The sequence below is a fragment of the Somniosus microcephalus genome, chromosome 3, assembly GCF_052327205.1.
Source record: "Somniosus microcephalus isolate GS21.2 chromosome 3, FLI_Smic_1.0, whole genome shotgun sequence".
NCBI classification, from domain to species: domain Eukaryota; kingdom Metazoa; phylum Chordata; class Chondrichthyes; order Squaliformes; family Somniosidae; genus Somniosus; species Somniosus microcephalus.
Genome location: NC_140989.1, coordinates 348,910,789 through 348,931,188, shown reverse-complemented (window position 1 = coordinate 348,931,188; position 20,400 = coordinate 348,910,789). Strand labels below are relative to the sequence as shown.

At 43.7% G+C, this 20,400-nt stretch overlaps 1 protein-coding gene across 8 annotated transcripts in view; it reads right to left on the bottom strand.

Annotated features, from left to right (window-relative positions):
* Positions 1-20,400, bottom strand: part of tgfbr3 (transforming growth factor, beta receptor III) — a 245,155-nt gene that overhangs the window by 184,315 nt on the left and 40,440 nt on the right. For 7 of the 8 annotated variants that reach the window (XM_085983358.1, XM_085983360.1, XM_085983357.1 and 4 more), the window contains exon 3: positions 19,100-19,273. The exons of the other annotated variant lie outside the window; for it this stretch is intronic. In XM_085983358.1, coding sequence (XP_085839484.1) covers positions 19,100-19,273 — 174 coding nt within the window. The remainder of the gene's footprint in view (positions 1-19,099; positions 19,274-20,400) is intronic. 8 annotated transcript variants of the gene reach the window in all.

Here is a 20,400-nt window from a genome sequence, read left to right as displayed (position 1 = left end):
TGTTCAACTATTGGACAGGCCCAATCCTGCCAACTATTCTCCCCTTGAGATAAAGCACTCTAATGACTTAACTAAAAACTGCCCAAACATGTCCTATAAAGACAAGTTTGAACGCTGATGGATTTAGATTCATACATCGGGAGCCCAATAATTTACCACTATAATTAGCAAGCCACAACTCTTAAATTTAAAGAAAATCACCACAGTAGAATATGACTTTTAGTAGGGCTATGCACAGCATTATGCTTTCTAATTAAATAAAATTCTATCTGCAAAAGGTCAATGAAAGAATGGAAATTTAAATCAAAAGTATTTAATAAGGTTATAAACTAATGCTATCACAAGAACATGAAGTACAGATGCAAATGAGCGTGATTTACAAGGCTGCATATTTTAAATCTTTCCACATACAACAGAAAAAATAATGTTCCGATGCAAACAGTTGTAAAGGACACAGTAACCTTGGATTACAAGCAGACGAGCAAAATGCATTAAGAAATCCAATACCAAAAGCAGCAGGTTAACCTGACTTCTTGCACTCAACCAGTGAAACATTCTCTCAACAGGCAGAGTTCAAAATTTGCTATGGCAACTGAGCATGTTTGCTTTACTTCACAGTATCAGCCTCCTGGGAAAAAAATAATAGCTTGGATTTCTAAGCATAATAAAATTGGATCTAATTCTCTTGTATAGTCTGAGTATTTTATTAGGCAAAGACAAGGACTGATTACCAGCAAAAAGACATGCCCAGCAGGACAACATCCAGGATGTCTTAATTTTTTAAATGGTACGAATCAAAAAACTAAAAGCAACAGCAACAGTAGTTCACTTTTAGCCAGAGTTGCAGTTACAGACTTTACCATAAACCGTGGACAGAAATCTGGCAAAATCAAAATAAAGGTAACCTGAATACAACAATTATGGCATCGCCTTCAGTCATTGTGCCACCGCACTCTGCAATTCCCTTCCAACGTATTCCCTCCGCACATCTCGCTCCATTTTCAAAAGCTTCCTTAAAACCTTCCTCTTTCACTACATCTTCAGTCACCTTCCCAAAACCTCCTTCCCAAAACCCCTGCTCAATATCCATTTCCATCCCTTAGTGAAGTATCTCTGGAATAACAACAGAAAATGCTGGAAAAACTCAGCAGGTCAGGCAACATCCGTGGAGAGAAATTTGAGTTGACGTTTCGGGTCGAACCCTTCTTCAAAACTGGAAAGAAAAGAAGATAGATCGGAGGCAGGGCTGCAATCGGACAAAAGAATAAAAGAAACAAAAGAAGTAAAAGAGACAATAAAAGGTATTAGAAGCTAGACGAGATGGTAATAGGCTGAGATTAGGTGTAAAGTGTACTGGCAGGGCAAGAGATAGCTGCCAGGTGTGAGAGAGAAACAAATGGAAAGGGGGGAGGGGGGGGAAAGGAGTGGAAAAATTACAAGAAAAAATGAAATAGGGGCCGAGGTTATGATCTGAAATTGTTGAACTCGATATTGAGTCCGGAAGGCTGCAGAGTGCCTAATTGGAAGATGAGGTGCTGTTCCTCAAGTTTACATTGAGCTTCCGTGGAACAATACAAGAGGCCAAGGACGGTGAGGTCCGAGTGGGAATGGAGCAGTGAATTAAAATGACAGGCGGCCGGAAGCTCGGGGGTCACCCTTACGGACTGAACGGAGGTGTTCCGCAAGGCTGGCCTGCTGAGTTTTTCCAGCATTTTCTGTTGTTATTTCGGATTTCCAACATCCGCAGTATTTTGCTATCGTGGAGTATCTCTGGGATGTTTTAATATATTAATGAAGCTACACAAGTGCAAATTATTTTTGCTGCACTGTGTGTTCTACAATAAAAAAATCTATGCAACATAGAATCTCTAGCACAAGATAGGCCATTCGACCCAGCTGGACAATGCTGGGGGTTTATGCTCCACACAAGCCTTCTCCCACTCGAATTATCTATGTTACTACATTATGCTACTGGACCAGTAATCCAGAGGCCTGGAGGCACGAGTTCAAATCCCATCACAGCAGCTGGGGAATTTAAATTCAGTTCATTAAATAAAGCTGAATTAAAAAGCTGGTATCAGTAATGGTGACCATAAAACTACCGGATTGTCGTCAAAACCCATCTGGTTCACTAATATCCTTTAGGGAAAGAAATCTGCTGTCCTTACCCAGTCTGCCCTATGTGTGACTCCAGACCAACAGCAATGTGGTTGACTCTTAACTGTCCTCCGAAATGGCCGAGCAAGCCACTCAGTTGTATCAAACTGCTAGGAAAAACAATGAGAATAAAACTGGAAAGACCACCCGGCATCGACCTATGCACTGGCTTCGGACACAACAACGGCACACCAAGCCCAGTCAACTCTGCAAAGTTCTCCTCACTAACATCTGGGGGCTTGTGCCAAACTTGGGTATGTCCTGTCCCACCGGAAGGACAAACCCACCAGAGGTGGCGGCACAGTGGTATATAGTCAGGAAGGAGTGGTCCTGGGAGTCCTCAACAGTGACTCCGGATCCAATGAAGTCTCATAGCATCGGTCAAACATTAGCAAGGAAACCTCCTGCTGATTATCACCTACCCGCCTCCCTCAGTGGATGAATCAGTACTCCTCCATGTTGAACCACTTGGAAGAAGCACCGAGGGTAGCAAGGGCACAGAATGTACTCTGAGTGGGGGACTTCAATATCCATCAACAAGAGTGGCTCAGTAGCACCACTACTAACCGAGCTGGCAGAGTCCTGAAGGATATAGTTGCCAGACTGGGCCTGCGGCAGGTGGTGAGAGAAACGAGGGAAAAACCTACTTGACCTCGTCCTCACCAATCTACCGGTCGCAGATTCATCTGTCCATGACATTATTGGTAGGAGTGACCACCGCACAGTCCTTGTGCAGCTTAAGTCCCATCTTCACACGGAGGGCACCATCCATTGTGTTGTGTGGCACTACCACCATGCTAAATTGGATAGATTCAGAACAGATCTAGCAGTTCAAAACTGGGCATCCATGAGATGCTGTGGGTCATCAGTAGCAGCAGAATTGTATACCACCATAATCTGTAAGCTCATTGCCCAGCATATCCTTCACTCTACCATTACCATCAAGCCAGGGGACCAACTCAAGTTCAATGAGGAGTGCAGAAGAGCATGCCAGGAGCAGCACCAGACGTACCTAAAAATGAGGTGCCAACCTGGTGAAACTACAACACAGGACTACATATATGCAAAAAAACAGAAGCGATTCCACAACCAATGGATCAGTTCAAAGCTCTGCCGTCCTGCCACATCTAGTCGTGAATGGTGGTGGACAATTAAACAACTAACAGGAGAAGGAGACTCCATGAACATCCATTCTCAATGAAGACGGAGTCCAGCACCCGAGCGCAAAAGACAACGCTGAAGTGTTTGCAACCAACTTCAGTCAGAAGTGCCGAGTGGATGATAAATGTCAGCCTCCTCCTGAGGTCCCCACCATCACAGAAGCCAGTCTTCAGCCAATTCAGTTCACTCCACATGATATCAAGAAACGGCTGAACACACTGGATATAGCAAAGGCTATGGGCCCCGACAACATCCTGGCTGTAGTGCTCCAGAACTAGCCGTGCCTCCAGCCAAGCTGTTCCAGTACAGCTACAACACTAGCAAAGTGAAAAATTGCCCAGGTATGTCCTGTCCACAAAAAGCAGTACAAATCCAATCCGGCCAATTCCTGCCCCATCAGCCTACTCTCAATCGTAAGCAAAGTGATGGAAGGTGTCGTTAACAGCACTATTAAGCAGCACTTACTCACCAATTACCTGCTCACCAATGCTCAGTTTGAGTTCTGCTAGGATCACTCCGCTCCAGACCTCATTACAGCCTTGGTCTAAACTCCACTGGCTGGAGTCATACCTAGCACAAAGGAAGATGGTTGTGGTGGTTGGAGGCCAATCATCTCAGCCCCAGGGCATCGCTGCAGGAGTACCTCAGGGCAGGGTCCTGGGCCCAACCATTTTCAGCTGCTTCATCGATGACTTTCCCTCCACCATAAGGTCAGAAGTGAGGATGTTCGCTGATGATTGCAGAGTGTTCAGTTCCATTTGAAACTCCTCAGATAATGAAGCACGCTGCAAGACCTGGACAACATTCAGGCTTGGGCTGTTAAGTGGCAAGTAACATTCACGCCACACAAGTGGCGGGCAATGACCATCTCCGACAAAAGAGTCTAGCCACCTCCCCTTGACATTCAACAGGATTGTCATTGGCAAATCCCCCACTATAAACATCTTGGGGGTCATCACTGACTAGAAACTTAATTGGTCCAGCTACATAAATACTGTGGCTACAAAAGCAGGTCAGAGGCTAGGTATTCTGCGGCGAGTGTCTCACCTCCTGACTCCCCAAAGCCTTTCAACCATCTACAAGGCACAAGTCAGGAGTGTGATGGAATACTCTCCACTTGCCTGGATGAGTGCAGCTCCAACAACACTCAAGAAGCTCGACACCATCCAGGACAAAGCAGCCCATTTGATTGGCACCCCATCCTGCTTGATTGGCACCCCATCCACCACCTCAAACATTTACTCCCTCCACCACCGGTGCACCATGGCTGCAGTGTGTACCATCTACAACACCCACTGCAGTAACTCGTCAAGGCTTCTTCAACCGCTCCTCCCCTCCTGCGACCGCGACCACCTAGAAGGACAAAGGCAGCAGGCACATGGGAACACCACCACCTGCAAGTTCCCCTCTAAGTTGCACACCATCATGACTTGGAAATAGATCACCGTTCCTTCATCGTCGCTTGGTCAAAATCCTGGAACTCCCTTCTTAACAGCACTATAGGAGTGCCTTCACCTCACGGGCTTCAGCGGTTCAAGAAGGTGGCTCACCACCACCTTCTGAAGGGCAATTACTGATAGGCAATAAATGCTGGCCTTGCCAGTGAGCATTGTTCCCTCCAAGGACCGCGGCTGCGCTCCCGTGCAGCAATACCCGAGCTGCCACGCAGTTCAGCTTAAATGCCGCGCAGAGCCGGGCAGCAGCTGGAGCGGGGGAACGGCCTGATAAAAACACTGTGGCCCTCTGCGCATGCGCTCCCAATCCCCTTCTGCGCATGTGCGGTTTTGCCGAATCTGCCCATGCGCAGTACCCCACTGTTGCAGCCTACAGTACAGGCCACACTTTGCAACAAGATGACTGGATCAGTTGGGGTGGGTGTTGAGCGAGGATTGAAAGGGGAGAGGCTGGGGGAAGAGAGGGAGGCTGGGGGAGAGGGGGAGGCTGGGGGAGAGAGGGAGGCTGGGAGGAGAGAGGGAGGCTGGGAGGCTGGGGGAGAGAGGAAGGCTGGGAGAGAGAGGGAGGCTAGGAGGCTGGGGGAGCGAGGGAGGCTAGGAGGATGGGGGAAGAGAGGAAGGCTGGGGGAGAGGGAGGCTGGGGGTGAGGGAGGGAGCAAACATGTTTTAGGTCCCTGGTGAAACAAAAATTACAATTTTTTTTTAATTTATTTTTTTAAAACATCCGAAAATGGTTTAAAGCCGGAAAAAACACAGGAAAGTGATGTTGAATGTCCCGTGGTAAGTTCCAGTTAAATTTGGCCAGGTGTTGTCCCCTGTTTGAAAGAATTTATGAGCGAGGGGAATTGAGAGAGATGGAGGAAACGGGAGCAGAAAAAGAGGAAACAACTTCTTCAAGACTGGTCCCAACTCATCGCCAAGGCTGGGGATACATAACCTCACTGCCTTCTTAGGAAGTTTAACCACTTTATTATTTGAGCTCCTGGAAGTAGAGTTTATTTTATTATTTTCTATTGTATGTTTAACAACAGCGTTGAAGAGGGAAAGAAAAACTTGGAGCAACTTAGAATCATAGAATGGTTACAGCACAGAAGGAGGCCATTCGGCCCATCGAGTCCGTGCCGGCTCTCTGCAAGAGCACTTCAGCTAGTCCCACTCCCCCACCCTTTTCCCGTAGCCCTGCAAATGTTTTTCTTTCAGGTACTTATCCAATTCCCTTTTGAAAGCCACGATTGAGTCTGCTTCTACCACCCTTTCAGGCAGTGCATTCCAGATCCTAACCACTTGCCGCGTAAAAAATATTTTCCTCTTGCTGCCTTTGGTTCTTTTGCCGATCATCTTGAATCTGTGTCCTCTGGTTCTCGACCCTTCCGCCAATGGGAACAGTTTCTCTCTATCTACTCTGTCTAGACCCCTGATGATTTTGAATGCCTCTATCAAATCTCCTCTCAACCTTTTCTGCTCTAACGAGAACAACCCCAGCTTCTCTCGTCCATCCACATAACCTAAGTCCCTCATTCCTGGAATCATTCTCGTAAATTTTTTCTGCAGCCTCTAAGACCTTTACATCCTTCCTAAAGTGCGGTGCCCAGAATTGGACACAATACTCCAGTTGAAGCCAAACCAGTGTTGTATAAAGGCTCATCATAACTTCCTTGCTTTTGTATTCTATGCCTCTATTTATGAAGCCCACTAGCCCGTATGCTTTTTTAACCACTTTCTCAACCTGCCCTGCTACCTTCAACGATTTGTGCACATATACCCCCAGGTCTCTCTGTTCATGCACTCCCTGTAGAATTGTACCCTTTAGTTTATATTGCCTCTCTTCGTTCTTGCTACCAAAATGTCTAGACCCCTGTAAAGCTGCAATGAGACCTTAAAGAACTTAAAGATTTTTAATGAACTTTTCACAAGAAATGTGTGATAAAAACACTTTTCCCCCTAAGTTTCGAATATGTTTTTAGAAGAAAGAAGCAAAAATCAATTTTCCCCTCATCTAAACAAGTTTCAACCAGGTCTTGAAGACCGAAATGTTTTAAAGAGGCTCTGAATTGCTTTAAACGTTTTAAAGTTGAAATTTCTCAATATTTGATTTTGAACAATCGACTGAATTGAGTAGCTTTACACAAACATGCTACCATGCTGTTGAGGACGGGGAGGGCAGGGGAGGATTTGTAGGCGTTACATATTTTTTATTAACTTTTTTTAAAGTATCATTACGACGTTTAGGAAGAGAACCAAAAAGTGGAACAACACAAACCATTTAATTTTGTCTGTCGTTCTATCGTCCGAAGAAGTCCCAGGAATAATGTAAATATAAATTTCCTCTTAAACGTTTAGTGGAGTGTTAATAGGAACACGAGTTATGTAATGATGTATAAAAATTGCAGGAAGCTACTTTAGAAGAAACCACGATTTGTTTATTGAGAAAGATACAGAAAATACTTTGGTTAAACTGATAATGTACAATTTTGATTTGGTATAAATGTTTGAAATAGGAGATTAATAATTGAAAGTACAATGAAGTTTGTTTCCTGCTATTTAATTGGGAAGTGCCTAAAATAATTCAACACTTTTTGTGATAAGAGCAGGGATTAATATTGTGGAGAATGTTTGAGAGAAAAACATTAGAAGTAAAATTTGTAAATTAACATCTTTACGTCAACATTTAATTTCCAAGTCAATCTGATTGGTTCTCCTGTCCAGGAAGAAAGATGAATGTTTATTTCTGTTAAATCATAGCTTTTCCTGCTTTTTGTTTTTTTTAATTCGGTGACTCAAATTGTGTATGTGTTTTTCTGCGTTTGTGACTAAGTGCTGCATTTCTGACATGTTACATGGCGGGTGTGCTGGTTCAAGAAGACAATGTTTATTAATGGGAGTGATTGAAGTTGAAAATACAGATACCTGTTTTTGTTCATTTATTTTTAACACTGTGAACTAAAGAACTGCAGCACTTTATATTTGCTGGTTGTCTGGTTGCATTGTGATGAATATTCTAATGACTAATGTGGACATACAGCACCTCAGCGCCATAGGAAAGCCGCTGCTCCTGCTGCTCGTGCAGCCATTGCTAGTGACATGAGGGATGGGCTAATACGTTGAAAACTTTAAAATTAATACAAAGTGCACGAATAGATATGCCTCTTTCAGCTCACCTTGAGCTTTTGGATTGTTTGTCGATACATAACCATGTAACTGAGTGACGTTTCTGAAGCGTTAATGCATTATTATGTTGCTCTTTTATATTCCAGTCATTTCTGACAAGTATTTTTTTTTAAAAAGAGTTTGTACATGATGAACTAAAAGCTTTTAATTCATTCTACAATAAACAAACTTGCAGAATGGGCATGTAAATGACAAATGAATTTCAATAATGGATAAGTGTAATGTGGTGCATTTTGGTAGGAGGAATAAGGAGGCTACCTAATCCTTGGAAAATGAGAGTTTAAATGGAATAGAAGTGCAAAGGGATCTAGGGGTATAGATTCACAAATCATTAAAAATAGCAACGCAGGTTAAAAAGCCATAAAAGTGCAAATAAAGCACTGGGGTTAATTTCAAAAGCAGAGAAGTTATTTTAAACTTGTATAAAACCTTGTCTGATTGTCTTATGATTTGAGATGGTGGGGTGGCAATATGGCATTACTGCATATATGCTTTTAAGTGGTTGTTGCAACTGCGATTGTTGTTGTAAAATTTGCTCACAGACGAAAAGGTCGTGCTCAAAGGAGTTTGTGGCCCACTCAGTACAAAAAAAATTAGGGGGAATATTGCCATTGAGGCGCACATCCCATGAAGGAATAAAAAACCTTCCCACCCTGCCCCCAAATCACTCAATCCCTGATCCCTCATGCATGCATCAAGCCTCCCCTTAAATGTGTTAATGCTATGCTTCAACCACTCCAGGTGGCAGGGAGTTCCACATTCTCACCATTCTGTGTAAGAAATTGCTCCTTTTTTTTGATCATTTAGTTGCTATCTTATATTTATGCCCCCTGTTCTGGACTTGCCAGTGGAAAAAAGTTTCTCGACATTCACCATATCAAGCCTCTTCATAGTTTTGAAGACATTAGACCTCCTCTTAGTCTTCTCTTTTCCAGACAAACGAGCCCCAACCTGCTCAATCTTTCCGGAGAGTTGCACCCTCTCAAATCAAATCCTTGTCAATCTTTTCTGCATTTTCACAAGTGCTTCATTATCCTTTTTGTAGTATGGAGACCAGAACTGTATACAGTACTCGCAAATGTGGTCTAACAAAGTTCTATATCAATTTCAAATCAAATCAAATCAACTTTTGTCATTGTTAGTGCACAAGTGCAGTACAATGAAATGTAGGCTTGCGGCTCCCGAGAGTGTACATTTGGATTAAGACATTTAAACATTCAACATACATTTGGCTTGTAGTATATTAACATAAATATGACCATAATAAAGTGCATTGGCAGATGTGCAGGCTTTAGAGTTTATTTGTGGAGTTCAGTAGGATGACAGCCCTGGGAAAGCTGTTCCTAAATCTGGTCGTACGGGTGCGAATGCATCTGTAGCGTCTCCCAGATGGTAGGAGGGCGAACAGACTGTGGCTGGGGTGGGTAGGGTCTTTGATGATGGACCGTGACCTCCGTAGACAGCGTTTCTGGTATATGTGCTCTATGGTCGGTAGCCGGGTGCCGGTAATGCGTTGGGCAGTTTTGACTACCCGCTGCAGGGCTTTCCGGTCATAGTGGCTACAGCTGCCATACCATACTGTGACACAGTTTGTCAGGATGCTCTCTATAGTGCAGCGGTAAAAGTTAGAGAGGATCAGGGGTGACAGGTTACATCCCTTCAGCCTCCTCAAGAAATATAGGCACTGCTGGGCCTTCTTCACCAGAGAGGAGGTGTTGAGGGACCAGGAGAGGTCTTCCGTGATGTGGACTCCGAGGAACTTAAAGCTGGCCACCCTTTCCACCACAGCCCCATTGATGTGGATGGGGGTGTGACTTCCGCCTTTTGACTTCCTGAAGTCCACAATGCTTTCTTTGGTTTTCTTGGTGTTAAGGGCCAGGTTGTTATCGGCGCACCACTTCACGAGATGCTGGACCTCCTCCCTGTAGGCTTTTGTATTCGATTCCTCTAGAAATGAACTCCAGTCGTTTGCACTCTTTTATGGCCTTATCAACTTGTGTTGCTACTTTTAGCAAGTTATGTATTTGTATTCCAAGATCTCTCTAAGCTCCTCTACCCTATTTAGTTTCTTACCTTCCAGGGAATAAGTGGCCTCCATATTGCTCCGACCAAAATGAACCACCTCACACTTCGCTATATTGAATTTAATTTCCCATTTCCGTCCACTCTGCAAATTTGTTTATGACTTCCTGTATTTTGGTGCAGTACTCCACATGATTAGCTATACCCCCCAATTTGCTATCATCTGCAAAATTTTACATCATACCTCCAATTTCTAAGTCCAAATCATATGGTGAACAATGGCCCCAGCACAGCTCCCTGCGGGACATCACTTTCCACTTTCAGCCAGTCTGAGAAACTTCCCTTAACTCCTTTCCTCTGTTTTCTGTTTTGTTGCCATCTTTCAATCTATTGTTACCTGGCCCTCGACTCCACTTTACCCGACTCTCTCATGTAACATAAAGGCCTCTATAAAAGTCCCAGAGACCAGGTAAGGCCTCACAGCGTCGGCGGGAATCCTGAGCGGCAGAGCGGGGCTATAAAAGTCCCAGAGACCCAGGCAAGGCCTCAGTGCAGCAGCAGGGCTATAAAAGTCCCAGAGACCAGGTAAGGCCTCACAGCGTCTCTGGGGCCTTTTATAGCCCCGCTCTGCTGCTCAGGATTCCCGCCGACGCTGTCTGGGAATTAAACATGCCAGGTTATTTAACGATCAGGTAGGACAGGCAGGAAGGAAGGGGAGGTGGGGTGGCTATGTTAATAAAGGAAGGAATCACTGTGTGGGTGGAGGTAAGGAATAATAAGGGGAAAAAAACATTAGTGGGCGTAGTCTATAGGCCTCCGAACAGTGGCAACTCTGTTGGACGGAGTATCAATCAGGAAATAGTTGAGGCTTGTAAGGGAACATCTATAATTATGGGGGATTTTAACTATCATATTAATTGGACAAATCAAATTGGGCAGGGCTGCCTTGTGGATGAGTTCATTGAGTGTATTAGGGATGGGTTTCTTGAGCAGTATGTAACTGAACCGACCAGGGGGCAAGCAACCTTAGATCTGGTCCTGTGTAACGAGATGGGATTAATTAAAAATGTCCTAGTAAAGGATCCCCTTGGAATGAGTGACCATAACATGGTTGAATTCCATATTCAATTAGAGGGTGAGAAGGTTGGATCTCAAACAAGCGTGCTAAGCTTGAATAAAGGAGACTGTGAAGGTATGAGAGCGGAGTTGAGTAGAGTGGATTGGGAAAATAGATTAAAGGGTAAGACGATACATGATCAGTGGTGTACATTTAAGGAGTTATTTTACAACTTCCAAAAAATATATATTCCACTGAGAAGAAAAGGGTGTAAAAGAAAAGACAGCCATCCGTGGCTAAGTAAAGAAATTAAGGATAGTATTCGACTAAAAACAAGGGCATATAAGGTAGCCAAATCTAGTGGGAGGATAGAGGATTGGGAAAACTTTAAAAGACAGCAAAAAATAACAAAAAGATTGATTAAGAAAGGGAAGATAGATTATGAAAGTAAATTAGCAAAAAATATATAAACAGTAAGAGTTTTTATAGTTATATAAAAAGAAAAAGGGTGGCTAAAGTAAACGTTGGTCCCTTAGAGGATGAGACCGGGAAATTAATGGTGGGAAATATGGAGATGGCAAAAACACTGAATGAATATTTTACATCAGTCTTTACAGTAGAAGACACTAAGAATATCCCAACACTGGACGAACAGGGGGCTAAAGGGGGGGGGGGGGGGAAAGGAGCTAAACACGATCAAAATCACTAAGGAAGTGGTACTTGGTAAAATAATGGGACTCAAGGCGGATAAATCACCTGGACCTGATGGCTTACATCCTAGGGTCTTGAGGGAAGTGGCGGTAGGGATTGTGGATGCATTGGTAATAATTTTCCAAAACTCCCTGGACTCGGCAAAGGTCCCGGCAGACTGGAAAACACCCTTATTTAAAAAGGGCAGTAGACAGAAGGCTGGAAACTATAGACCGGTTAGCCTAACATCTGTGGTAGGTAAAATTTTGCAGTCCATTATTAAGGAGACAGTAACAGGACATTTGGATAATCATAATTTAATAGGACAAAGTCAGCATGGTTTTATGAAGGGGAAGTCATGTTTGACAAATTTGCTGGAGTTCTTTGAGGAAGTAACGTATAGGGTGGATAAAGGGGAACCAGTGGACGTAGTGCATTTAGACTTCCAAAAGGCATTTGACAAGGTGCCACACAAAAGATTATTGCTTAAGATAAAAAATCACGGGATTGGGGGTAATATTCTGGCATGGATAGAGGATTGGCTATCTAACAGAAGGCAGAGAGTTGGGATAAATGGTTCATTCTCAGACTGGCAATCAGTAACTAGTGGTGTTCCGCAGGTGTCAGTGCTGGGTCCCCAACTCTTTACAATCTATATTAACGATTTGGAGGAGGGGACCGAGTGTAACATATCAAAGTTTGCAGATGATACTAAGATGGGAGGGAAAGTAGTGAGTGAGGAGGACATAAAAAACCTGCAAAGGGACATAGACAGGCTAAGTAAGTGGGCAGAGATTTGGCAGATGGAATACAATACTGGAAAGTGTGAGGTTATGCACTTTGGCAGGAAAAATCGTAGAGCAAGTTATTATCTTAATGACAAGAAACTGGAAAGTACTGAAGTACAAAGGGATCTGGGGGTCCTGGTGCACGAAACTCAAAAGGTTAGTATGCAGGTGCAGCAAGTGATTAAGAAGGCCAATGGAATGTTGGCTTTCATTGCTAGGGAGATAGAATATAAAAATAGGGAGGTATTGCTTCAGTTGTACAAGGTATTGGTGAGACCGCACCTGGAATACTGCGTAGTTTTGGTGTCCATACTTAAGAAAGGACATACTTGCTCTCGAGTCAGTACAAAGAAGGTTCACCCGGTTAATCCCGGGGATGAGCATATGAGGAGAGGTTGAGTAGATTGGGACTCTGCTCATTGGAGTTCAGAAGAATGAGAGGCGATCTTATTGAAACATATAAGATTGTGAAGGGGTTGGATCGGGTGGATGCGGGGAAGATGTTCCCGATGGGTGAAACTAGAACTAGGGGGCATAGTCTTAGAATAAGGGGCTGCTCTTTCAAAACTGAGATGAGGAGGAACTACTTCACTCAGAGGGTGGTAGGTCCATGGAATATGCTGCCCCAAAAAGCTGTAGAAGCTACATCATTACATAAATTTAAAACAGAAATAGACAGTTTCCTAGAAGTAAAGGGAATTAAGGGTTACGGGGAGCGGGCAGGAATTTGGACATGAGTCTAGGTTCGGATCGGTCATGGCCCTGTGGGTAGCGGAGCGGGCCCAGGGGCCGTGTAGCCTGATCCTGCTCCTATTTCGTGTGTCTAATCCTGTTAGATTCAGGAGATGGTTCTGTGATAGTGGATTGGCGGTTAGGATCAGATCAGCCATGATCTTATTGAATGGTGGAGCAGGCTCGGGGGGCCGATTGGCCTACTCCTGCTCCTATTTCTTATGTTCACATAACTTTTCAGAAATTTATGCTGACTTTTTTTTTTGTTATATTCTCCATCTCTAGATGTTTGGTTATTTGATCTATTAGCAATGATTTAGTATCTTTCTTAGCACTGACGTTATGCTATAGTTGATATAGTTAAGTTATAGTCGATAGCTCTGGGTTAGTTCGAACACCTTTCAGAAGATAGGAATTACATTTGCTGTTCACCAGTCCTCTGGCACTAATCCTTTTTCTATTGAATTTTTATATGGAAACTAGTGTTTCTGCTATCTCCTCCCTAGTTTCTTTGAGTATCCACAGAAGCAATCTATCTAGACTGGAGGCTTTTTTCCTTACATTTCGCCAGTTTGTCTACTATTTTCTTTCTATCTTAACTGTTGCAATACCTCTCCTGACTTCTACTGTTGCCATTTCCTCTTTGGTAGCTTCTTCAGCGAAGTATCTATTCCGTATCTCTGCCATTCAGTATCACCTGTGGATTTATTTTTCGCATCCCCCGTCCCTATCGTAATTCTCCTTTGTTATCTATGTACCGAAAGAGTACTTTACTATTTATTTTTATAGTCTTTGATATTTGCATTTCATGATTCCTCTTTGCCTTAATATACATAGGGAAAGGGGGGCTGCAAATTATCAACACACTAGGTGCCTCCTATGCTAACTGCCAAAGAATAGCATCAATTACACAAAGGAAAACTTGTTATTATTAGCAAAACAAATACTGTGCTGGTAAATCAACAAATACAGAAAGAAATATAGAATTGAGAATCTATGAGACAGTATGTTCATGGTGCACAGTATGCCTCGTTCTAGATGGGCAGAAATCTGCTGACCCCCAACCCCACTCCCGAAGGTGAGAATTTTACATTTGAGGCACTAGGAGACCAGGAGCCAATGTAGGTCAGCAAGCACAGGGACGGCGCGGGATAGGATACAGGCAGCAGAGGTATGGATGTGGTTACGTTTACGGAGGGTGGAGAATGGGTGGCTGGCTATGAGAGCATTAGAATAGTGGTGTTTGGCGGTAACAAAGGCACAGATGGGGGTTTCGGCAGCAGATGCGCAATGTTACGGAGGTAGAAGTCGGCGGTCTTTGCAAGTGGAGATGATAGGTTAAGTTTCCAACGCCCTGTGGTCGGAAACTCAGCTCAGGTTTAAATAAGATGCTGAGGGTGCGAACAGTCTGGCTCAACCTGAGACAGTGGCCCAGGAGGGGGGCGGAATCAGTGACAAGGGTAGAATATGTGGTGGGGGCTAAGCACGATGGCTTCAGTCTTCTCAATGTTCAACTGGAGGAAAATGCGGCTTATCTAGGTCTGGATCTCAGACAAGCTATCTGACAATGTGGAGGCAGTGGAGGGTCCAGACAGGTGGTAGAGAGGTAGAGCTGGGTGTCACCAGCACACGCGTGGAACCTGACCCCATATCTTCACGTGATGTCGCAAAGGGGCAGTATGTAGATGAGGAACAGAAATAGAAAGACTGAGCTGGAGCAGAGAGTTTGGCAACTATGTTCTTCAGAATTTGGCCAGCTTGGTCCAAATTCATGTCGTCATTAGGAGCCAATGACTGTGATATTGGAGTACTTCGCTGCTGGATATCAATAAAGTACATTCACATCCCAGCTGTTTTACTAAAGAGTAGGAATGGGAAAGTTCCAATCCTTTAGATTATTTTAATAACAATGACCCTATGCAGAACAAAATCAGACACATGAAAAGGGATACTTGGCAATCAAAATAATTTTCAATATGTAAAATAAGGCTTCTCAATATACCTTCCAAGAAACTTTTTCAAATCCTGAAAAACTCAACCTCACTCTGCAACTTAAGGAATTTTAATTTTAAACTACAAACCAAATTCTCCCCGATTGTCTACTTGAAGCTATGAATAAAGATAGACATTTCTGTTACAGGACAAGACGCTGACATTTGTCCAGCAAGTGTCACAGCGGACCCCAGTTCTGTCCTCTCTTCCAGCAGCAGTCACTGAATGGTCAACTTCCACTTCCCCAACCCAGGGGCAATAAAGTCAATTGTAGAGCCCCTACCATTGACCAAGTTTATGTCACAAAACAGGACTTTAGCCCTGGTCCGTTCCAAGCTGTTTCTCAGAGCCATCAGGAGAGACCCAGAATTATTTTTATTCAAAAGATTATTTCTTTTCCTTTTTGAGGGGTCATGTGACAACTATGTACGATTGCAAAGCATCAAACCTGCTTTGGAACAACGATAGCAAGCTGCCTTTCACTCCTGTTGTTAACAATGGTTTCAACTATATTTCGATCCAAAAGGTAATCTCTTCCTCTCCCACCACCCGCTGCTAATCTGATCACAACCTTGGAACAGTTCCAATAATTAGTAAGGTATGTGCTCCTGCTCCAAAATCCATATTTATTAATCATATTCGTTTTTGCAAGATGATCCCAAATATCCCTTCCAAAACTCAAGCATATTTGCTCTTTCAATGACAAGCTAACTGGTACATCATTCTGATGCTAAATTATCTGTCACAATGTCAGCCTGCATACACAGGCAATTATATGCTGGGAAAAGGCTCCATAGTTCATCATGCAGAGGTCACAGCGATTGTATGCCACTGTAGAGATTATGACCAAAGTATAATGATGACTTTTGCGGTCAGTTCATTTTAGTTAAATAATGCCATGTTAAGCATCTCAACAGCAGATGTTCTTAGTTCACAATTAAAAACATAAGGAACATCCAATTAACTTTTAAGATACATTTTGGTAGTCACTATAGAACTGTGCTTACATAAAACCATGACTGCAATTATGTACTTCAGTTGCACTGAGTAACTGACCGCTTAGAAATCTTCTCCACATCAATTAATTGTATCCACTTTTCACAAAGTTTCTTTAGCTTCTACATGTGAATTGAAAAAAGACTGGCTCTGTAGTTTTAATTAGAAGCTAAAACAGACTAGTAGTTTGATAGTGACAGTCTCTTTATAACAGCTTGTATTTAAATAGGTCTAACAGTAACCATCTCAAAGCACAGAAGAGAAACAAACAGATGCCAAGCAGTAGAATAATTAAGGGAGATGACAGAAAGCATGGTTAAAAAGATAGATTTTGAGGAGGCTTTTAAAGGCAGGGAGAGAAGTAGCAAGGCTCAAGAAGCTCGACACCATCCAGGACAAAGCAGCCCGTTTGATTGGCACCCCATCCACCACCTTAAACATTCACTCCCTCCACCACCGGCGTACCGTGGCTGCAATGTGTACCATCTACAAGATGCACTACAGCAACTCACCAAGGCTTCTTCGGCAGCACCTCCCAAACCCGCGACCTCTTCCACCTAGAAGGACAAGGGCAGCAGGCGCATGGGAACATCACCACCTCCAAGTTCCCCTCCAAGTCACACACCATCCTGACTTAGAAATATATCGCCGTTCCTTCATCGTCACTGGGTCAAAATCCTGGAACACCCTACCTAACAGCACTGTAGGAGTACCTTCACAACACGGACTGCAGCGGTTCAAGACGACGGCTCACCACCACCTTCAAGAGCAATTAGGGATGGGCAATAAATGCTGGCCTTGTCAGCGACGCCCACATCCCATAAACGAAGGGAAAAAAAGGCAGAGGGTTTTAGGGAAGAAGTTCCAGAGATTAGGAATGTAAAGGCTGAAGACTCTGCCGTTGATAATGAAGCAAAGTCACTGTAGACTAAAACTGGAGGATCAAAGGCCATATGCTGGAGTAGGGTGCAGAGTTCTGGTGGGGTAAATGTTTAGAACATGTTACTAAGATTTCTGTTAAGAGACTTAATCCCCCCCCATTCCAGGCAATGAGATCCAAAACAATGAGGATAGTAAAAGAGGTCACTTCTGACTTCCGAGGATGGCTGCAGGAGTTTCAAGGGCTTGTGTTGAAGATAAGCTCACATGTAACTTTAGCTATGATAAATATTGGCAGTACAATACAGAATAAAATGAAAAATAAATATATTGGCCTGGATTTTGCAGTCAGCTGCGAATGAACGGCGCTCGCCATTCACTACGCTTACAGCTGCTCACATACTTTTCGTGGACTTTTGAGTGGCAGTTTACGGTCATTAGACATCTGATACAGTACGCCGCCTGTATCTGGGCCTTCTGTAAACAGGGCAAGCAACAGTGTGTCTCTTCAACCAATCAGATTGAAGAATCCTTACTGAGGCACAGGCCGCAATTGTACTAAAGGAGCCAGGTTGTGCGCAGGTCCACTGTTCGGAGGCTTTCCAGCAGCCGCCTCCCAGAACTTATGAATTTGCGTTGATTGGCCTCGTTACGGCCGACATGCGGGTCCCTCCAGGCAATTGCTTGGAGGCTGTCAGTTTCTCGCGTCTGATGACGCATTGTTTGAATGAAAATTTAAAGGGGCCATGTCCCCTTTGGGAAAAATGTCAATGGGATGGATTGGTGCTGTATTATATAGAAAGGGGAGTTGACAGCGTCTGTTCTGAACAAAATTTAATGAATTAAATTGCTGGTCATATTATTCCAGAAAGATATTTATGATTTTTTTTTTTTATATATCAATTTATTATCTGACTATGAAATGAAAAAGATGCCAGATTTGTTCCAATCATTGGCTTAGTGATATTAATGCTTTTTTCTCTTAAAGGTGCTGGCTGTTGCAGGAACGGCAGCCCCAATAACTAAGGCTGCACCCAGGTTCAATGAGGGCTCTCTCCATGCTCTTGTTGAGGGAGTTAGAGGACGTCCGGAGCTCCTCTTCCCTGGAAACGGAGGGAGGGGGCCTCCTCAGCAAACCAAGGCAGCTTGGCTGCAAATTGCTGAGGAGGTGAGCTCGAGGTCTGTGTGCAGACGCACATGGGTTCAGTGTGGCAAAAGGTTTAATGATCTGCTGCGATCACCTAAAGTGTGGCCTCTGTGTTCTGGGAAATGGAAGCTCAAGAGTGAGGGCTCCGGGTGATTTCCATGTAGCATGTTGGTGGTGACACTGAGCGTAAACCACCGTTTATTGGACAGGTGATGCCTGGGGTTTTGAGAATGTTGGACTTATATTCATCTCCATGCGCCAGCCACCTGTGGTTGAAGCGTAAGCTTACGCGAATCTGGCGTGGATGAGTGCACCCTTGCCTGACGGCCAGCAATGTGGTCGTCTGCTGCTGGACGTCACTCCCCGTCCTCGTCCTCCATCTCCCTCCGAGGAGGCTGCGTGCTGAGCCACTTGTCCATCCGGCAGCACTAAGCCGCGCTGCTCTTCCTCCGAATCGGACGACCAGGATGAGAGGATGTAAATGGTTCCCATCCCGTTGTTATAGATTTCAGTTGAGGCAGGAAGCTTGCAAGCGCACACTCAAAGTGGCCTGAAATTATTCCAATCAGTTCAAACAGCAGATGTGTGTCAGCTTGACCAGTCACAAGGTCAGTAGATTTGCAAAATCTTATCCCAAACCGCCAACAACAAAGTTGTTGCATTTGAATGCCAGCCATGTTACAGGAGTGCTTTTAAAGTGCTGCACCAATAATGACTACAGATCATGTCCTCCAGCAACTCGTCTCCTTGCAGCAGGACTGTTTCTGACAAGACGGGAAACAGGAGCCAGAGGCAGGAAAATGGGAAACCTCTGTGAAAATAGGATTATCAAGGCCGTTAACAGGCTCTTAATTACCTGTCCCACCGGTTGGAGTCGGGTCAGTTTGGGAGCAGCTGAACAGACACTCAGGAAAATCGCGTGGGGGCGGGATGGAGGCGGGTTGGGTGTCTGAAGCCATTTTTTCCGATTTTACCAGCTGATACGCCTCCAAACCCGCCTCCTCAGGGCTGGTAAAATCAAGCCCAGAGTCTAAACCAGAATGTGCAAGTTAGAATATTTAATTTAATGTAAAATCATGTACAGAAAGCAAAATAGGGAAGAAAATAAAGATGGGATTAAGAGAGATGACAAAGACAAAGAAAAAGAAAAAGTTTTTTTTTTTAATAAATCTCCAACAATAGTTAAGATATGAAATAAATGAATGAATGAGACCCCACACTTGTAAAAGTTAATTTTCAGTGTCAGAGGGGTTGTTTGGCAGTAATTAAGACTCATCATGCCATTAAAAATTCACTTACACTTGAATGGACAAGTCCTAACTTTTTCTGCCGTGTTTCATGGGTATCTAGTTGGTAAGTATCACAATTCCACTCCCTTCATGTATTTCAATGCAGAGTCTCTCAGCGAGGCTTGTGGAAGAGCGGGGCAACTCAGACAGCAACTTCCAGATTTACGCATTTTACTGTGCATGTGCTGACGCCAGAAGTTGCTGTCTGATTTACTCTATAATAACGGCGAGAACCGATAGCCTCACAGTTATTATTACCGCAAATCCTGGGCCAAAATGTGTAGAAGGGAAGAAAAATCACAGATTATAAATGCGGGGATGGAGTATGACAATATTGACAGTCAACATAAACAGAAACAACAAAGATTTTTATCAGCATTTAAGTAAGTGGAGATGCTTAATTTGAGAGCAAATACTGTAGGAGTACCCAAGGGGATGTGGAACAGCCACAAATGTTCAAAGGGATACTGTATTTAAAAAGTTCATGAGACTAAAAGTAGTGAAGTGATCAGGCTCAAGTGATATCCACCACAGAATAAGGATGGATGAGGTTGGCTAAGGGACGCCAAGAGGTTCGCTAAGAGATGCTAACCACAATTTCCCCACAATCTTAGGAAACAGAAATTTATCAAAGGACTGGAGAGTGACAAATATTACACTAAAAAAAGGGGACAGGGATGAGTCAGAAAATAATAGGCCAATTAATCTTGTAGGTACAGTTCTAGAGTCCATAATATGGAATCAAATTAGTAAACACTGAAGGCGGCGTGGGCTAATTAAGGACAGTCAGCATGGATTTGTAAAAGGCAGGTTGTGAATGACTAAGTTAATTGCCTTTTTGAGGAAATCAGAGTGCACAGATAAAGAA